This window comes from Heloderma suspectum, chromosome 3, assembly GCF_057233095.1.
Source record: "Heloderma suspectum isolate Gila_16-S chromosome 3, 16-S_ref, whole genome shotgun sequence".
In the NCBI taxonomy this organism is placed as follows: Eukaryota; Metazoa; Chordata; class Lepidosauria; order Squamata; family Helodermatidae; genus Heloderma; species Heloderma suspectum.
The window spans coordinates 95830615-95847187 of record NC_139460.1 but is presented as its reverse complement, the minus strand read 5'-3'; the positions used below and the strand labels follow the sequence as shown (position 1 = coordinate 95847187).

At 40.8% G+C, this 16573-nt stretch overlaps 1 protein-coding gene across 5 annotated transcripts in view; it reads right to left on the bottom strand.

Moving 5' to 3' along the window:
- Positions 1 to 3393: 3393 nt before the first annotated feature.
- MED14 (mediator complex subunit 14) overlaps positions 3394 to 16573 on the bottom strand; it is a 54230-nt gene continuing 41050 nt past the window's right edge. For 3 of the 5 annotated variants that reach the window (XM_084843915.1, XM_084843916.1, XM_084843917.1), the window contains exons 25-31: positions 14616 to 14798; positions 13217 to 13452; positions 11179 to 11358; positions 8936 to 9043; positions 8709 to 8834; positions 6665 to 6854; positions 3394 to 3987 (exon numbers count right to left, since the gene is read on the bottom strand). In XM_084843915.1, the coding sequence (XP_084700041.1) occupies positions 3914 to 3987; positions 6665 to 6854; positions 8709 to 8834; positions 8936 to 9043; positions 11179 to 11358; positions 13217 to 13452; positions 14616 to 14798 (1097 nt within the window). In that variant the 3' untranslated portion in view covers positions 3394 to 3913. The remainder of the gene's footprint in view (positions 3988 to 6664; positions 6855 to 8708; positions 8835 to 8935; positions 9044 to 11178; positions 11359 to 13216; positions 13453 to 14615; positions 14799 to 16573) is intronic. The other 2 variants (XM_084843918.1, XM_084843919.1) reach the window with 1 other exon arrangement.

Genomic DNA, 16573 nt, shown 5'->3' with positions numbered 1-16573 from the left:
GAAAAATACCTACCACTGCACAGAAATACAGGAGGATGAGCTTGGTAGCCCCATCGAGAGCATCTGGGTTGAAATAAATGCAGCAAAGAATAAAAGGAATCTGGTGGTCAGAGTCTACTACCGGCCACCCAATCAAGGAGAAGATGAGGATGAAACTTTTGAAAAGCAAATAGCCAATGTTTCAAGGAAGCATGATGTAGTAGTCATGGGGGACTTCAATTTCCCTGATATTTGTTGGGAGACAAATTCTGCAAAGCGTGGCCCCTCCAGGAAATTCCTGCCTTGTGTGGCGGATAACTTCCTCCTACAGAAAGTAGGAGGAGGAACTAGAGGGTTGGCTATCCTTGACTTGATCCTAACCAACAGAGATGACTTAGTGGGTAAAGTAGCAGTTATAGGAACTCTGGGGGAAAGCAACTATGTTATACTTGAGTTCTTGGTTCTAAAGGAAGCAAGAGCCAAGCGTAGCCAAACGCGTACCCTGGATTTTAGGAAAGCCAATTTTAATAAACTCAGAACAATGTTAAGTAAGGTCCCATGGCAAGCAACTCCAAGGAGAAAATGAGTCCAAGATGGGTGGGAGTTTTTAAAAAAGGAAATTCAAAAGGCACAATTACAAACCGTTCCAACAAGAAGAAAAGATGGAAGACAACAGAAGAAGCCCATGTGGCTTCACAAAAGGCTTAGGGATGACCTGAAAACAAAAAAGGACACATATAGGAAGTGGAAGGAAGGCCAAGCAACATAGGAAGAGTACAGGCAGGTAGCACAGAACTGCAGGGATGGTGTCAGGAAGGCTAAAGCTGAGAACAAGCTGAAGTTAGCAAGGGATGCTAAAAGCAACAAAAATGCTTTTTTGTGCATGGTAAAAGACAATGGAAAGAAATGGTGATTCAGCTATTCAATGAGGATGACAAAATTATAACAGATGACAAAGAAAAGGCAGAAGTGCTCAATTCCTACTTTGGCCCAGTCTTCTCCGAAAAGAGGGCCTTTCCCCCCCGGCAAAGGCGAAGTACAGGCTGAAGGGGCAGGATTGAAGCTTGAGATCGATAGGCATATGGTCAAGGAACACCTCATTACTTTGAATGAGTTCAAATCTCCAGGACCAGATGAACTGTACCCTAGAGTAATAAAGGAACTGGCAGAAGAACTCTCAGAACCACTGTCTGTTATCCTTAAGAAATCATGGAGGACGGGTGAAGTGCCAGATGACTGGAGGAGGGCTAATGTTGTCCCTATCTTCAAAAAGGGCAAAAAGGAGGAACCTGGGAACTACAGACCAGTCAGTCAGACATCAATCCATGGGAAAATTCTGGAACAGTTTATAAAGCAATCAACCTGTAAGCACCTTGAAATCAATGCAGTGATTACTCGAAGGCAACATGGATTTGTCAAGAACAAATCCTGCCAGATTGATCTGATCTCATTTTTTGATCAGGTAACCTCCCTTGTGAACTGTGGGAATGCTGTGGACAGAATATAACTCAATTTCAGCAAAGCTTTCGGCAAAGTGCCCCATCATATCCTGATGAGCAAACTAGCTCAAAGTGGGCTAGATGAAACAATCAGGTGGATCCACAGTTGGCTACAGAATCAGAGTCTAAGGGTGCTTATCAATGGGATCTTCTCAAATTGGGGAGAGGTAACAAGCAGGGTATCGCAGGGCTCAGTCCTGGGCCCGGTGCTCTTCAACATTTTTATTAATGACTTGGAGGAGGTGCAGGGAATGCTGATCAAATTTGCAGATGACACAAAATTGGGTGGGATAGCTAATACCCTGGAAGACAGAAACAAAATTCAAAGTGATCTTGACAGGCTGGAGTGCTGGGCAGAAAACAACAGAATGATATTTAGGAGGGATAAATGCCAAGTTCTGCACTTAGGAAAAAGAAACCCAATGCACAGTTACAAGATGGGGGATACGTGGCTCAACCACACTACAAGCGAGAAGGATCTTGGATTTGTTGTAGATCACAAGCTAAATATGAGCCAATAATGTGATGTGGCTGCAAAAAAGGCAAATGCTCTTTTGGGCTGCATTAATAGAAGCATAGCTTCCAAACCCCGGGAAGTACTAGTTCCCCTCTACTCAGCAATGGTTAGGCCTCATCTTTAAGAAGGATGCAGATAAGCTGGAGAGGGTTCAGAGGAGGCCGACAGAGATGATCAGGGGACTGGAAACAAAGCCCTATGAAGAGAGACTGAAAGAACTGGGCATGTTTAGCCTTGAGAAGAGAAGACTGAGGGGAGATACGATAGCATTCTTCAAGGACTTGAAAGGTTGTCACAGACAGGAAGGCCAGGATCTCTTCTCGATCATCACAGAGTGCAGGACACAGAATAATGGGTTCTAGTTACAGGAAGCCAGATTCCGGCTGAACATCAAGAAAACGTTCCTGACTGTTAAGAGCAATACGACAATGGAACCAATGACCTAGGGAGGTAGTGGGCTCTTCCACACTGGGGGCATTCAAGATGAGGCTGGACAGCCATCTGTCAGGGATGGTCTGACTTGGATTCCTGCATTGAGCAGGGGGTTGGACTCAATTGTCTTGTAGGTCCCTTCCAACCCTACTATTCTATGATTCTATGAAATGTTCTATAGTTTTATGTCCTAGATTATCACTTAGGGATAGATGCCAATGTTCTGTAGATGGCACGGATTTTCACTATATGGATTCTACATGGAAGCTGTCAAACAGCCTCTGCATAGCATCTGCACCATACGGGCATCTTTATGGTGCATTATTAACTTACCACATGGATTGTCAGCATGTAGAATCACCACACTGGCACTAGATGTCCCTATGGCTGCCAGTGGAGGCAAGGAAAGACCCACATGGTAAGCTACTCTACAAGGTACACCTGCCAAATAGAACAGTCACCCCATAGGCTGTTTCAAATAGCTACAACGCTTAACTTGCAGAATGGTTACAACTGAGAGAATGACTTTAGGTGAGCTTGAGTACATTTAACAGGACTTTCGCCTTCCTCCCCGCCTCCCCCATGAAAATGATTCCCTCCATTAAAAACTGCTTCTGTTGTTCCCCCGAGTTTTAAATTCATTTTCCATGCAACACAGAATGCTGATTTTTAAAAACATACTCAGAAGGCCAATTGGACACAAGGGGCTAGTTGTAGGATGCTCTAGGCAGTTACCTATACTGCAAGGCATTGCCTTATAACAAGGAGAAACAGCAGCAAAAAAAAAAAGCGCACACGCACTCACACTTTCTACTTCCTTGGTCTAACTTCTAGAGAGAATAAATTGGTTGAGAAGGAACTGGCAATACCCTACAACGTAATGTGATGCACAGAGGAAGTTGTGCTATTAGCACCGTATCACTCCATAGCAGGCAATGTAAGATTACTTCCTTTGCATACAAGTGTACATGTTTAAAGTGAGCACACTTTTTTTAAAATCTAGTTTATTAAATATTGCTTTGGGGGACATGTTTACAACAAGCCCAATTTTTAAATGTTTCAAAGCAGTCATATTAAAATACAGCTTCAATATAAAGTTTGTCACAGTTTTACAGTATTCAAAACATGACAGACCTGCCTTAAAAAAAAGATTATTACACCAAGACATAAGAAAAACCATTTAAATAAACAAATTTGGCATTTTCATAATCTTTGTAGTATAAAACAGAATAAACTCTATTTACTGGCAAGCGGATACATAAATCTATTACGAGTTTGAAATGTCTCCTTAAAACATTATACAGAGCGCTATACAAAAAAAATCTGATGAAAGTGCATCCCTGAAAGTAGGCCAATCCATTGTATTAGCTCTTTTAAGAATGTGACAGTTGAAAATGTCTCTTCCATTATATATAACTGAAGGCTTTATTTTCAGAGAAATGTTTTTGCCGCTTCATCTCATTTTTACCCTTTCTTTAAAAATAGCCTATGGACGCCCACCAGGGGGCACTGTAAGGTTAGCCATTAAATCACGGACAGCTGCAAAGATTGTACATTCACCTAGAACAAGGGAAAGAAACAGAAATTAGCGAGAGAAATTGAATTATGGCAGTGATAAACTTATTCAAAAGTAATAACAGATGTACCACAACTCAATTTTTGCAAATATACAATTACACCAGGTGCAACAGCAAACAAATAACTCCAATACCATATAAAACTGCTTTATTCTAACCTACCAGAAATTGTGCAGCCAGCTAGTGTGAAAAATAAAAAGTCAACATTTTTATAAAGCACAGGTTGCCACACTCTATGATAACCAGGCTACTGGGATTCCCCAAATGCAGGAAAGACAGTCCCCTCATGCAGCTAACAAAGTGAAGACTGGTGCAGGATGTTGGTCTTAGACCAAGGAGACCTGGATTCAAAACCTTGCATGGCCATGAAACTCTAGGTGGTTTTCAGTAAGTGCCTATTTCTCAGTATACCACAGCTCACATGGCTGTTTAGCGGATCAAATGTGCTGTCCTGTGCTCCCTGACAAAAGGGTAGGATACAAACTATATCAGTTATAATATCAAAGACTGAGCAATGCAATAGTCAGCTATGTATGTATTATATGCTACCACTACTAGAGAAGAATCACTACTATGAGTGGAATCTACTACTAATTAGTAGAACCTAGTATTAGTAGAAAATCAAGTACTGTTAGTATCAGAAGAATTACTATTAGTAGAGAAAAACAAGCAAATCGGTCAGTTCTTGCTAGCCTCTGGTTCTCAAAAGGAATGCAGGAAAGGGAGCTGCCCCTGACTGCTTATTCTTGAACGATGAAGACCTAAACTTCAAACACAGCACTGTTATTGGCAGGCACTCATATCAAGCGGTTCATTAAGTCTTCTCTTCCCTCAAAATAGTAGACTTTTTCGGTTCTCAAGTGAAAAAGTTAGTACTAAGAATAAGAAAGCACACTTCTAGTATCACTGACATCAGGAATTCAACTTGTATCAGCATACCATTCCACACAAGCAGTTTACATTTTTAACAGTAACCAGATTTCATCGACAGAGACTTGAAGACAAAGATCAGACAATGTTTAAATACAGCTCAGCCAGAATCTCTCTTGCTGGGAAAGAACAATCACCAAACGCCATCTGACTGCTGGTTTTTGTTTTCAGCTCTTTTAAAGTATGATGAGGATCCTCATCTTTGTGAGGATTTTATTACACAGGAATATTTCTAGCAGACAATACGTTACTTACATGTGCATTGTGCTTCATCTTACAATTTGAAAATGACAAAGCAGTGAAAAGTAGCCATGGAGTCTTCTCTAAACTTGAGTTTAGAAGGCATACAGTTATTACCTTGATGCCATTATATTTTAGAATAATGTGACAAAAGATGTTGCAAGTTTAAAACCACAAATGCCAATTCCAAGAATTTTTTTTCAGTTTCAGTAAAGCCCCATGGGTAGTAGAGCCAGAGGACCAATGCCTCGCTAGTGAAGAAAAAGCTTGTTCAGTTATGTATAAAAGCTAAAACTGCATTTCCCGCCCACAAGCATCAGTGCTTAAGTAGCTCTCTGGTGCATGCATGAATTATGGGTAGCATGCACGATACTCCAACTCCCAGCAACACGCAGCATGGTTGTTGGATAACTCACCTTGAACCTTATACCCAGATGGAAACTCATGGCTAACCCTCCCAAAATCGCAGTTACCTCAGTGACGACCAGGGTTCAGGATGGAGTGTTATCAAAAGTAAAGGCAAGCATTTGAAGAGGCATCATCCACACCACCTCAATCCTATCAGCTGTTCCAGTGTAGTCAAATGGTATGTGTATCCACACAGTGCAATTTTAGAATCAGTGCTCAAGTCTATGCTATAACACTACACTAGGAATTTGCTAGCATTTAAAAAAAACTTAAAGCCAATATAATGATTTTAGTTATTAAACCAATAAGCAGTTCGCAAGGATATTCTTGGAGGGGAGAAAATCTGCTGTGAAGAAGTTAGTGTCTTGGGTAAAGATTTCATACCCAAGAATAAAGCTGTTCCCAAAAAAAAAAATCACTTTTCGAAAGTTTCTAACACTTTTATTAAAGGAAAAGTGAAATTGAATACAAAAGTTTCTCACACAAACAAAGCAGGCAGCACAAGATAGAAGATACAATCAAGGTGAGATGTTAGTCATGGGATACAGAAAGAATAAGCCAGTGCTGTAACGTGTTCCTTTATGGAGTAATTTATAAGTAGTTCCATCTTCCTGGCCCCCAAGCTTTCCTCAGAGCAGTACAATTGAGAACAAAACAGGTAGTAAACCTTGTAACAGTAAAATTACAAGAAACGGGAAGACATATTCCTACAGTGCAAGATGACTAACAAGCACTAGTTTTCACAGTAATATATACACAGGGCTCACATGACAATGCTTAAAATAGTGTAGGTATAACTACAGTACTATGAGCCAAGCCACTGAGTGCATTATGCTTCCTTGGTCAATGTCATAAAGTCCATGTTGTGTCAATAATACAACCCTTCTGGCATCACAGAGAGGTATATTCAACAATTTATCATTAACATGCATTAACCTAAAACCAGTTTTTCAAGATCATTTTTAACGAAACCGATAAAAACAAAGCAACACTAACGGTAAAGTGCAATTTAAAAACTTTAAAAGTTGGACTCTGTCCATTCAAGCATGCAGAAGATTTGACCTACTGGACATGTACAGTACCTGGCCGCGGTGAATTCAGTTCTGCAAACCTCTTTAGAATATTGCTAACCATCAGGGGAGCAGCAACTGAAGAGTTCTGCTGTCTAGGGATATCTGCCTGTTGCGTTGTACCTGAAGCCATATCATAAATGATTGGGACTATTATGCTCATGGCTTCCTGTGAAACTGTAGTTTTCTGTGTTAGCTGAAGCTGCAAACAGAATAAAATACACAATGGTAGTCACAGCAATTTTGCAACATACCTTCAATACAGAAAAGGCTACCCTGGCCATATCATACAAACTGGGGCTATTTCTTTATTACTATACTAATTCAAATTCACAGCTCAATAGAGAAAAAAATAAAGCTGATATAAAAGACTACCAAAATCCAAATCTGAAATTAGAACCACTTCAAAATGACAATTAAATCAAAGTATGCTAAATATTTGGTTCTAGTGCATCTCTTTACATTTCCTAATTTGCCTATTGGGTCTTTTGGGGTAATATAGGAACATATTTACAACATACACTACCTGGTAGTTCAATAGGGAAACAGAAATTTAGAAATAAGCACTCAGTTATGCATTGTCTGATTGTAAGGAATGTCATAAAAGTCTTAGGAACAAAAAAAAAAGTTCACCATTCATCCTAATTCTGGTTTTCAAAGGGAAAAGTCTAAATTGAGGTAACATCAGCTGGATGTCCTTTAAAACCATACGTGGTGGTTTTAATCACATCAACAATAGTAATCGCCATCTTTACACACAAAAACTTCCAAAGCCACATGTTTTGGAATAAAATATAGGTGCCTTTTACATGGGGTTTCAGAAAAGAAGAAAGTTAAGACAAGTCAAATACAGGGCCCTATTTCCAGAGAAATTAACCGCTGGACTAATTGCAAGGAGTCATGTTTTCACAGCCTCTTACAAGAGAAACAATACAATTCAGTACAGAATTAGGCACTTTTAAGTCCAACTGAAGCAATGGGCTTAAGCACACCTAACTCTTATTATATTTTGCCTTTCATGTATAATCCAGAACAATTCAACTTATGGCTTGGTTTGCACATAATGCTAACCCATGGTTTATTTAACTCGTGGTTCATTGCCCTACTTTGGGTTTGTCTGGCAGATGACCAAAAAAATTGTGGTTTATTTTCTCAATTCCTGGGTTGTTTGTTTCCCCCCTCCTTCACCCCCTCCCTCACTGTTTCCAAAATCCCTTTGTGATGCTATAGTACTGACATGTAGAGCAGCTGGTTTTTTTAAACCGCTCTTGCCCATCACCTATGTAAGCCTGGCGAAACAACCTACGAATGATCCACAGTTATGGTTTCACAAGTAATGACAACCCATGGTTCAAACAACCCAGAATTCACAACCCAAAAACAAACCACGGATTCTTTCTGGGTTGTTCATGATTAACAAACCATGGTTTCTTAACACAGCCATGTTCACACATCACAACAACCCAGAATTCAACAACCCACATCATGGATTAGCATTATGTGCAAATCAGGCCATTGACTTCAATGGGTATGGATAAGACAGACCCAGTTCACATGTAACAGTGGCAAATTTTGGGTTAATTAATTAACCCACTAATTAATTAACCCACGATTTCTTGCAGGGCATGCTCTGTCTGTGCCACTTCCGCTTTGCATAATCAACCTGTGATCAGCCTGATCGTGATATGTGAATCCAGACACTATGGGTTAAACAACCCACAGTTAACCTACAACTGGTTCTTAGGTTAACTGTGGGTTGTTTAACCCACGATTAACCTATAGTGTCTGGGTTTACACATTAAAGATCAACCCATGACTGCAGGTTGATTATGTAAAGCGGAAGCAACACAGCAAGTCACGGGTTAATTAACTCACTATTTGCCACCATTGCGTGTGAATAGGCCCACACTTTAATCAGATACCCCAATTACTACTTAAGCAGTGGCTGAAGGCTGATGGAAGTCATATTTAGACTACCCCTTTCAATTCAGTATTACAGTGTCAGAGACTACAACAAACATGGAATAATAAAATCTGACTCAATTGGTCTACTTACAAAGAACAACATTTTGGATTTCAGTACAACTGCAGGTGTTCCTGGAGGTGCAATTGGTGGAGCACTTGGAGGAATTGTCAAACAAAACTGTACATTCCATTTCAGCTGGCTTGCCTGATCAGGAAACTGTTTTAATAAGATATGCCAAAGAAATAAAAAGATAAATAGTCCAGTCTGAGTTCTGGGGGGAAAAGTAGAATTTTGTAATAAGGGTAAAACCAACTTACCAGCTCTAGTTTCATGATGTGTACACAGTCCCGGAGAATATGCGTAGGTGCCCCTAGCAGCTTTGTAAAAGCTATTAAAGTGTTGGCTTTGAAGGGTGGCCCTGCAACCTACAGTAAATACAGTATGTTGTCAGTATTTCTTTAGACAGCCCCATGATATAGTTATAGTTTATTTCAGTCATAGACCAGCACATGTAAAATATAAAATACTGAAAATATGGTGTATGAAGAATCAAAACAAAATAGTTGCAAAGCGATATAACAGAAACATACAAACCCCTGTGTAAAAAACCTTGGTAGAATGTTAAAATAAATGAATATTTTATCATCTCCGGCAAGTGATAGCAGCTGCACAGAAAGTAGCCACTTTCGTGTGACCTGGAGATTCGGATCGGACAAAAGATACAATAAATAAAATATATCAGATCTACCAGGAATTTTTTTGTAAAATTGGAGTGATAAAAATGAACAGAAGATCATGATAAAAAGAGCAAAAGAATAAAACATGTCCAACTGTCTCCACTTCCCCCACCTTGCAAAGGCATAAACGCTCTTGATAAGGAACCCTCCTGAATCTTCCTTCCCAACGCACAAAAGGCAGAACATTGAAGCTGGATAACATAAACACTTTTCTAAATTTGGGAATAGTCAAATCTGCCAAATAATTTGCAGGCACAAATGCCCTCCCATAGTCCTTGAAGTCGGTATAATATGGACAGACTTAGATGATTTGGCAATTCAATATCCCAGATCTGTTGATAAATATTAGCTTTAGCTTTGGTGTATTCAAGAGCTAAAAAAAATTAGGAGAGAATCCCAAATTCCGTAATTTCTCGGCCAATGTCATTTTCCATTCTGTCTGAAAGATATCCGTTAGCATCAGTGGGGCCAATCCCACAGGAAAGAAAATTATCTTCAACCAAACATTTATCTTGTGTTCCCATGCATGGGGCTCTACAGAAATGTGCCCTGCCTCTAGACATAAAATTACATTGGGCACAACGCTCGGGGCTCCAAATATGTTTGTACGACTTCAAATAGCACATAATTGTCATGAGTGTATATCTGTGAACCATACAGCATCTGAACCCTAATCTAAAGGGCTTATCTAAAAATACCTGCATGGCTGAAGGGATATGCTGCCCCATTCGGTGTAAAAAAAAAAAGCGCCAAGGAGTGCCTTTACACTCCTCTGAGCATTCGCAATGGCATTGTTTATTTGTGTTCTCCACTAGCCTGATGAGTGGAAAGTTACACCCAAATATCTGTGAGTTGTAACCTGTTCAATAGGATGCTCATTTATCTGCCATCTGTGTTTGGTCCTCTTCCTAGTAAAAACTAGGACCTTGGACTCGGCGCAATTAATTATCAGCAGTTAATTTTTGCAGTAGGTGCCCAAAGCTCTTAAAAGGCACCCCAGACCAATACTCATCAACAACAAGAGCATGGCATCTTCTGCATACAGGAGAACTGACAGAGCTCTATTTGCCAGTTTGAGGAGTGGCGCCCCATGATATAATGCATAGCTTCTTTGATCCTGCTCTTAATGCATACCATAAGTCCTACAGAAATCAAAACCACCAGTCAAGGCTACTAACAGCACAAGGATGTCAATTTCCATTCTGGCCCTTCTCACAAAGCTTTGGGAATCTGAACTTCCTCTACAACATGAATGCTAGAAAATGAGATGGAAACCCTTAGTGCTCCAGTTAATGAGCAGCCCAAGCTGCGCGGCTCATCCCATATCAATTCAAGGACATATGAAGTAGAGAAACCACATGAAATATCTAGGGAGGTGCTGCACTACCATGAGGATCCCCTGCATGACTTGGTCACCCCCTGTGAATCGCATATAACAGGGTTAGTTGAAGACCAGAGGAGATCTGTGTGGTTTGTAGTTGTTAGAGGAAAGGAACACTTCACCTTTCATTCACATCTCCGTGTTCCTCACCCCAGACCACTGACTTCTGCTTTGTCTATGAAAGTCAGCCTAACCATTTGCATCTCTTTCAGACAGTCCATGAAAAGCACAGCCCTCCCACTACTTCATTCACCTAGCCCCCTATAAAATCCCACAGGCTCCCTCCCCTTCGACCTTTGCAAGGTTAATTGTGGATTAATTTTGTTGACACACTTTGCTTAAGTAATTCAATTCCATTTAGATTTTCCAAGAGTAAGCCTGTTAACTCCAGAAGCAGTTAATCAAGGATTAAATTACTAATAAAATAAAATGAAGTACATACTCTGGTTTCAAAGAACTTCTCCAAAACTTGCAATTCTTCTTGTTTCCACTGTCCTGCAGTTTCAGGTAATACTTTCAGCTGCAAGGTCTGGTTAGTTTTTGGGTTGAGCGCAACTCTACACTTCAAGGCATCTGTCTTGAACATTATCACTCCTGGTTCGTTGGAGTTGATTAGCTGCAGCTGTTTAAAAAAAGCCAAGGCATCTGACTGGAACACAAGACAAAAGCTCTTGCCCCCACTATTATACTCTGAACCAGAACAGTTAGTTTGGTCTGAAGACAACTTGTCGGGATCTTAAAGTTGGCTGTATGAAGCTTCACAGGCTCTTCTCTGTGGTCCACAAATATCAATCTCACACAGAATTAAAGCTCGCCTCAAGCTGGGAGCAAGTGTTGGCTTTGTAGAAGTAGCTTACCCGAAGTTTCAACTTACTTTTGAAGAGGAATACACCACCCTCCACCCCCTGTATATATTTCATACTGACTCAGTAGGGCACGTTGTCTGTTTGAACCCCTGCCCCAGTTGCTACGAGCGAAGTACTCCTTTGATCCGTCCACAGAATATTCTTCTTCAGAGCACATGAACAGCCTTAACAAGTAACAAGTCATTTCCAGAAGCTTAAGTAGTACATAATCATCTTAGATCACTAACAGAACACAATTTTGTACATTTCAGCCTCACCAGCAAAGATTTGAGGTGGGGATGAAAGTAAGGAAATATGAGTGCTTCGCCCTCTTTCCTTGGTACTTTATTGCTGCACACGGAAACTTCATGCTCTTCTCCTCTGGAGGTACCTTTTCTACCACTCTCCCAAGGAAAAAGAGGAAAAGGTAAAGGAATCTGAAGCCAGAACTGTGTCACCATGACTAGTACAGGCAAGCCAGGGCGGGAAGACAGCTTTGTGTTATAGCTTCTTGCCACTCCTCTTATTTCTGTCCCATTCCTCTATAGCCTCATCTTACCTCCTCTTGTAAACATAATTTCTACTACACTTCTGCCCTCTCCTCTATTAATACACTGCACACTTTCCACGTCTATAATTATGATGTAATTAACACCATCTCAAAATGGGAGAGGCCATTTTTTGTCCTTATAGGACTGGGAAGTAAGGGAAATTGGTGGCTTTGTTTTGGAAGTATTCCCCATCCTAACTGGGAAACGGAGTTCCTAACAACTAAAGGAATCATGATCTAGCATTTACATTCACACCTCCAGTGAATAAAAAAACCAAAAAACCAACCACTGGATTAGAAAGCAATACCTTTCTCTACTCTTATTTAGAGGGATATTTTAGACTTTACCTGTTCCCCTTACCCCTGCCCCGATTTAGCCCTTCAAACCTTGAAATATGCTGATATGATCCCTATTTCACTTATGGGGAATGCATTCTGATAGTTTCTTGGTAATATTAGGCAAGCAATGGAGTTTGTGGCTAGGCCAAGCATTGGACCAAGTTTTTCTAAATATAAACTCTAAACAAGGAGTTTTCAAATTTGCATTGCTAGGAACTCAGGGATTCCTCCCTGAGAAGATTGGTAATAATGGACAAGCTGCATTTGACCACCTTAGAAGACAGAGACACATTCTAGGTGCACCCTTGGTTTGCAAGAGGTGACAGTCACTCCCAACAGCAGCCACACAAATTGAATGTGTGCCCTAGAATTCTCTGCAGTGCTCAGGATTCCACAATTCCACAAAAGTGCTCAGGATTCCAGTGCACAGGATTCTTGGCAGACATGTCGTAGAAAATATTCCCTATAGGTAGCAATTTAAAAACCACTGCCCTAAAACTTCAGCAGTGTGGCAAATGAAATGTATGCAGTTAACGCACCACACCCCTTGTCACACTTCTCTTAAAATGCAGAATGATAAACATCCATTGTGTATCACATGGTTTTCAATCCCCAAGAAGTTCATTTCTCAAAATAAAGAAGTTATACTGTAAATCAGCCACACAGTACAAGCTAGGGGAATAATACATTTAAGTTTTGCACTTTAGTGACTGCCTAAGGAACTACACATTGTGATCCTTAACTACCGTCTCTTGCTGGATAATCCTTTGGAGGTGTCTTCTCATAATAACTGATCCTAGGAAACGTTCAAGTGGAGAGCAGAGATAGCTTCCAGCCAGCCCTGGCATAAGCCCAGGGGTCGGAGAGGGCAGCAGCAGAATGTTCAAGGCACTGTGGGTGAGAATTGTGGGTATAGAAGCAGCCCAAGAACGGTGAGGTAGTTTACGAGGCGGCGGCATATTTGTTGGCATTGCTTGGGAACCTAGTAGAAACAGGAAGCACAATTTACTCGTCCTGTCTAGGGATGCATGATTATTTACACACTTGCCATGCTAGAGAAATGGCAACGAAACATGGGATATGGGCCAACAATGAGCGCCCTTAACTGAGCCCCCAGCAGTTGCCTAACAACGCACAAATTCTGGAGGACTGTGCACACAGAGATGCCATGCAAGGTAGGGCACAGGAGAACAATGTATTTCCAGAAAAAGGCTGCCAGGAAAGCCACAGCAGAATCCGTACAACAGTTAGTGTTATTTTGTACCATAGAGGTATTAGCAAATTATTAATGCCAATAAATAGTAGCGACTTTAAATTTGTAGCTAGAAGGTGAGGTACAAGCAGATGCCATTTGACATTCTTGATATTGCTATTGGTTGTCTGAGCAGCTTCCCACCTTCTGGAAGTCTGAAGACTACTGCAAGAGTAGGCCTAGCAGCTTTGTGAATAACTCTGTATATCCAAATATGTAGCTTGCCTCCAGCACGAAATGGAAGAATTAGTTACTGATCTTTCGTATCTGCAGATGCTGTTATCTGAAGCTAAACCTGATGCCTGGACTCCTTGTGTCTGCATCCTCCCCAACAAAAAGTTAAAACATTAAGTAGCATATGAAGTAAGCCAGAAGTGAAAGCAAATTCTTCGTCTTTACCTAGCCAAGAATTCAGAATGACCCAGGATGAGAAAACTTGCTAAGGTAACACCCAACTGTCCCACCAAGATGTACCAGACAATTACGAAGTGTGCAAAAAAGTTTCAAGCTCCCTCTATACAGGTGGCATATCACAAATCCTGGATGACAGATAAGATGCATGAGTTTTGCATAATACGTGGGTATATAGGAGAATAGTATTAAAAATTACACTTAAAGAATCTGTGGAAGTTGTTTATATTCCAAAGACTAAGGAGCAGTTACTGTGTCAAATTCCCTCCTGCAACTGAGAGGATTAGCTACCCAGAACAGGTCACTCAGACTACTATTCCAGAGTTTAATTGTATATGTTCAAATTGGAACTCTCAGCTTCACCAATATGCCAGGTCAACAGGAGGGTTTTGTAGTGAAATACTGAGTAGGACTGAACATCCACTTCCTTTAACGGCAAGAGACTTGGCCTTTTCTTGAAACCCACTACTGATATTACGTACTTGTTCCAGCTCGTGGGGAGTGAGAAGCATCTGGTATTGGGGAATGTAAGGAAGGGTTGGCTGGTGACATTCCAGGCATACGCGCTGCTGGAGAGGGACCAGAGACCTGAGGCGAGCCTGGCCAATTCCCTGCACGTTGGCTGGGGGACATCATTGTGTACGGTGAGCTAGGATCTATAGTACCTATGGAAGTTATAAAAATGTGAAGGTGACTTTCTCTTGACAGGAATAAAAATGTAAGTACTACATGTACACCAGCACAGTACATCATCCATAGTCTTCCTAGGACACCGCCTATCTAAAACCCACCATGTAAAAACATGACCCGACCATTACAAGTGTTTCAAACATTGAATATTTAAACCAAGCAATTTAATGCTTGGTCCCTGATAAGGGACCTGCCTGCATAACACTCTGCTTACCACAGAAGGCTTCTGGACATGAGGAAAAAACAAAACAAAACTTGGTCCAGGGTTTCCTCATTAAAGTTTTCAAACAAGACGCAATATGAGCCCATTTCTTGCACATCTATTGTACATATAATGGCATCATTTGTTTCATTTAATACACATGTATTCCATCTTTCCAAATAATTGTCCAAGGCACTTTAAAGCTATAAAACTGTAAAACCACCACAAAAAATAAATAGCAATAAAACCAGTAAAACAAGCAGCAATAAACACTGAAACACATTAGGAAAGGCACAAGAGAATAAAATAGTTCTTATGAGGTGCCTAAAGGAAAGCAACGTATGCACCAAATGAGCCTCCCTGGATCAAGTGTTTGGGTTACCACAATTGAAGACAACCAGTGGCCACCTGCCTAATCTCTGAAGGCTGTGGCACTCAAGAGCAGGGCTTCTGATGGTGATCTTAGTGAACAGGCAAATGCTTGAGGGAAGAGGTGATCCTTCAGGTACTCAAGGCCATAGCCTGGCTATTTAGCACTTTGAATTGCGGCCAGAAACACACTGGGACAAAGTTCAGACGTAATAGGAAACCACAGTTTAGTGTTATGGGAATGATCCTGCTCAAGCCTTGGGCTCACAAGCACCTACCCATCTGGCACAGTTGTGAGGAGCTTAGAAGCATCCACTGCGTGGTGTAATCTAACTGTAGTTTGTTACATCCACTCTGGTTACTACAGTTAGTTTAAACTACGGTTTATTGAAACAAGCCAAGATCCATGGTTCAATTTTGGTTTCTTTCAAGAAACCGTAGTTTAAACTAACCACAGTTTGGCCCAGTTCAGATGTAATGACCATGTTTGGAGATAACACTAAATTATGCTTTAGTCCTTGTGATTGAATCTTGGGATCATCTACTCCCTCCTCTGGCACAACTTCCATTTCAACTAACTCTAGTTTGTCATTATATCTGAACAGGGACAAAACTCTGGCTAGTTTTAACTATGGCTTCTATGAACAAACCAAATTCAAATTGTTGTTTAAGATCCTGGCTCATTCAGAAAAGTCATATTTAAAATTAACCAGAGTTCCCAGTTTGGACATAATGACAAACTGCAGTTAGCAAAAAGTGGAATCAGATGTGTCTGATCTCATTGTGGCTGTGCTGGAAGAGGAAAGGGGAATAGGGAGCAGGCTGGTCCATGTAACACTGAACTATGGTTTATTGTTATGTCCAAATACAGTCAATGACAAACTGAGATTAGTTTAAACTAGGAAGCAGATTCTTCCAACCTCTTCCTCACAGCTGCACCAGAACAGAGACAGGAGGAGAGAGTTCTTGCGCAGCTCATTCCTGCAATGCTGAAGTATGGTTAGTGTTATGCCTGAACCAGGCCACTAGTTCTTTTAACAATAATGTAGCATGTTGGTTGCAGCAAAGACCTACTAATCTTGCTGTTGTATTCTGGACTGATGTTTTCAGATCCTTTTCAAAGGTGGCCGCCACATGCAACATATTTCAGTAACGTAACCTGGAGTTAATCCAACCTGT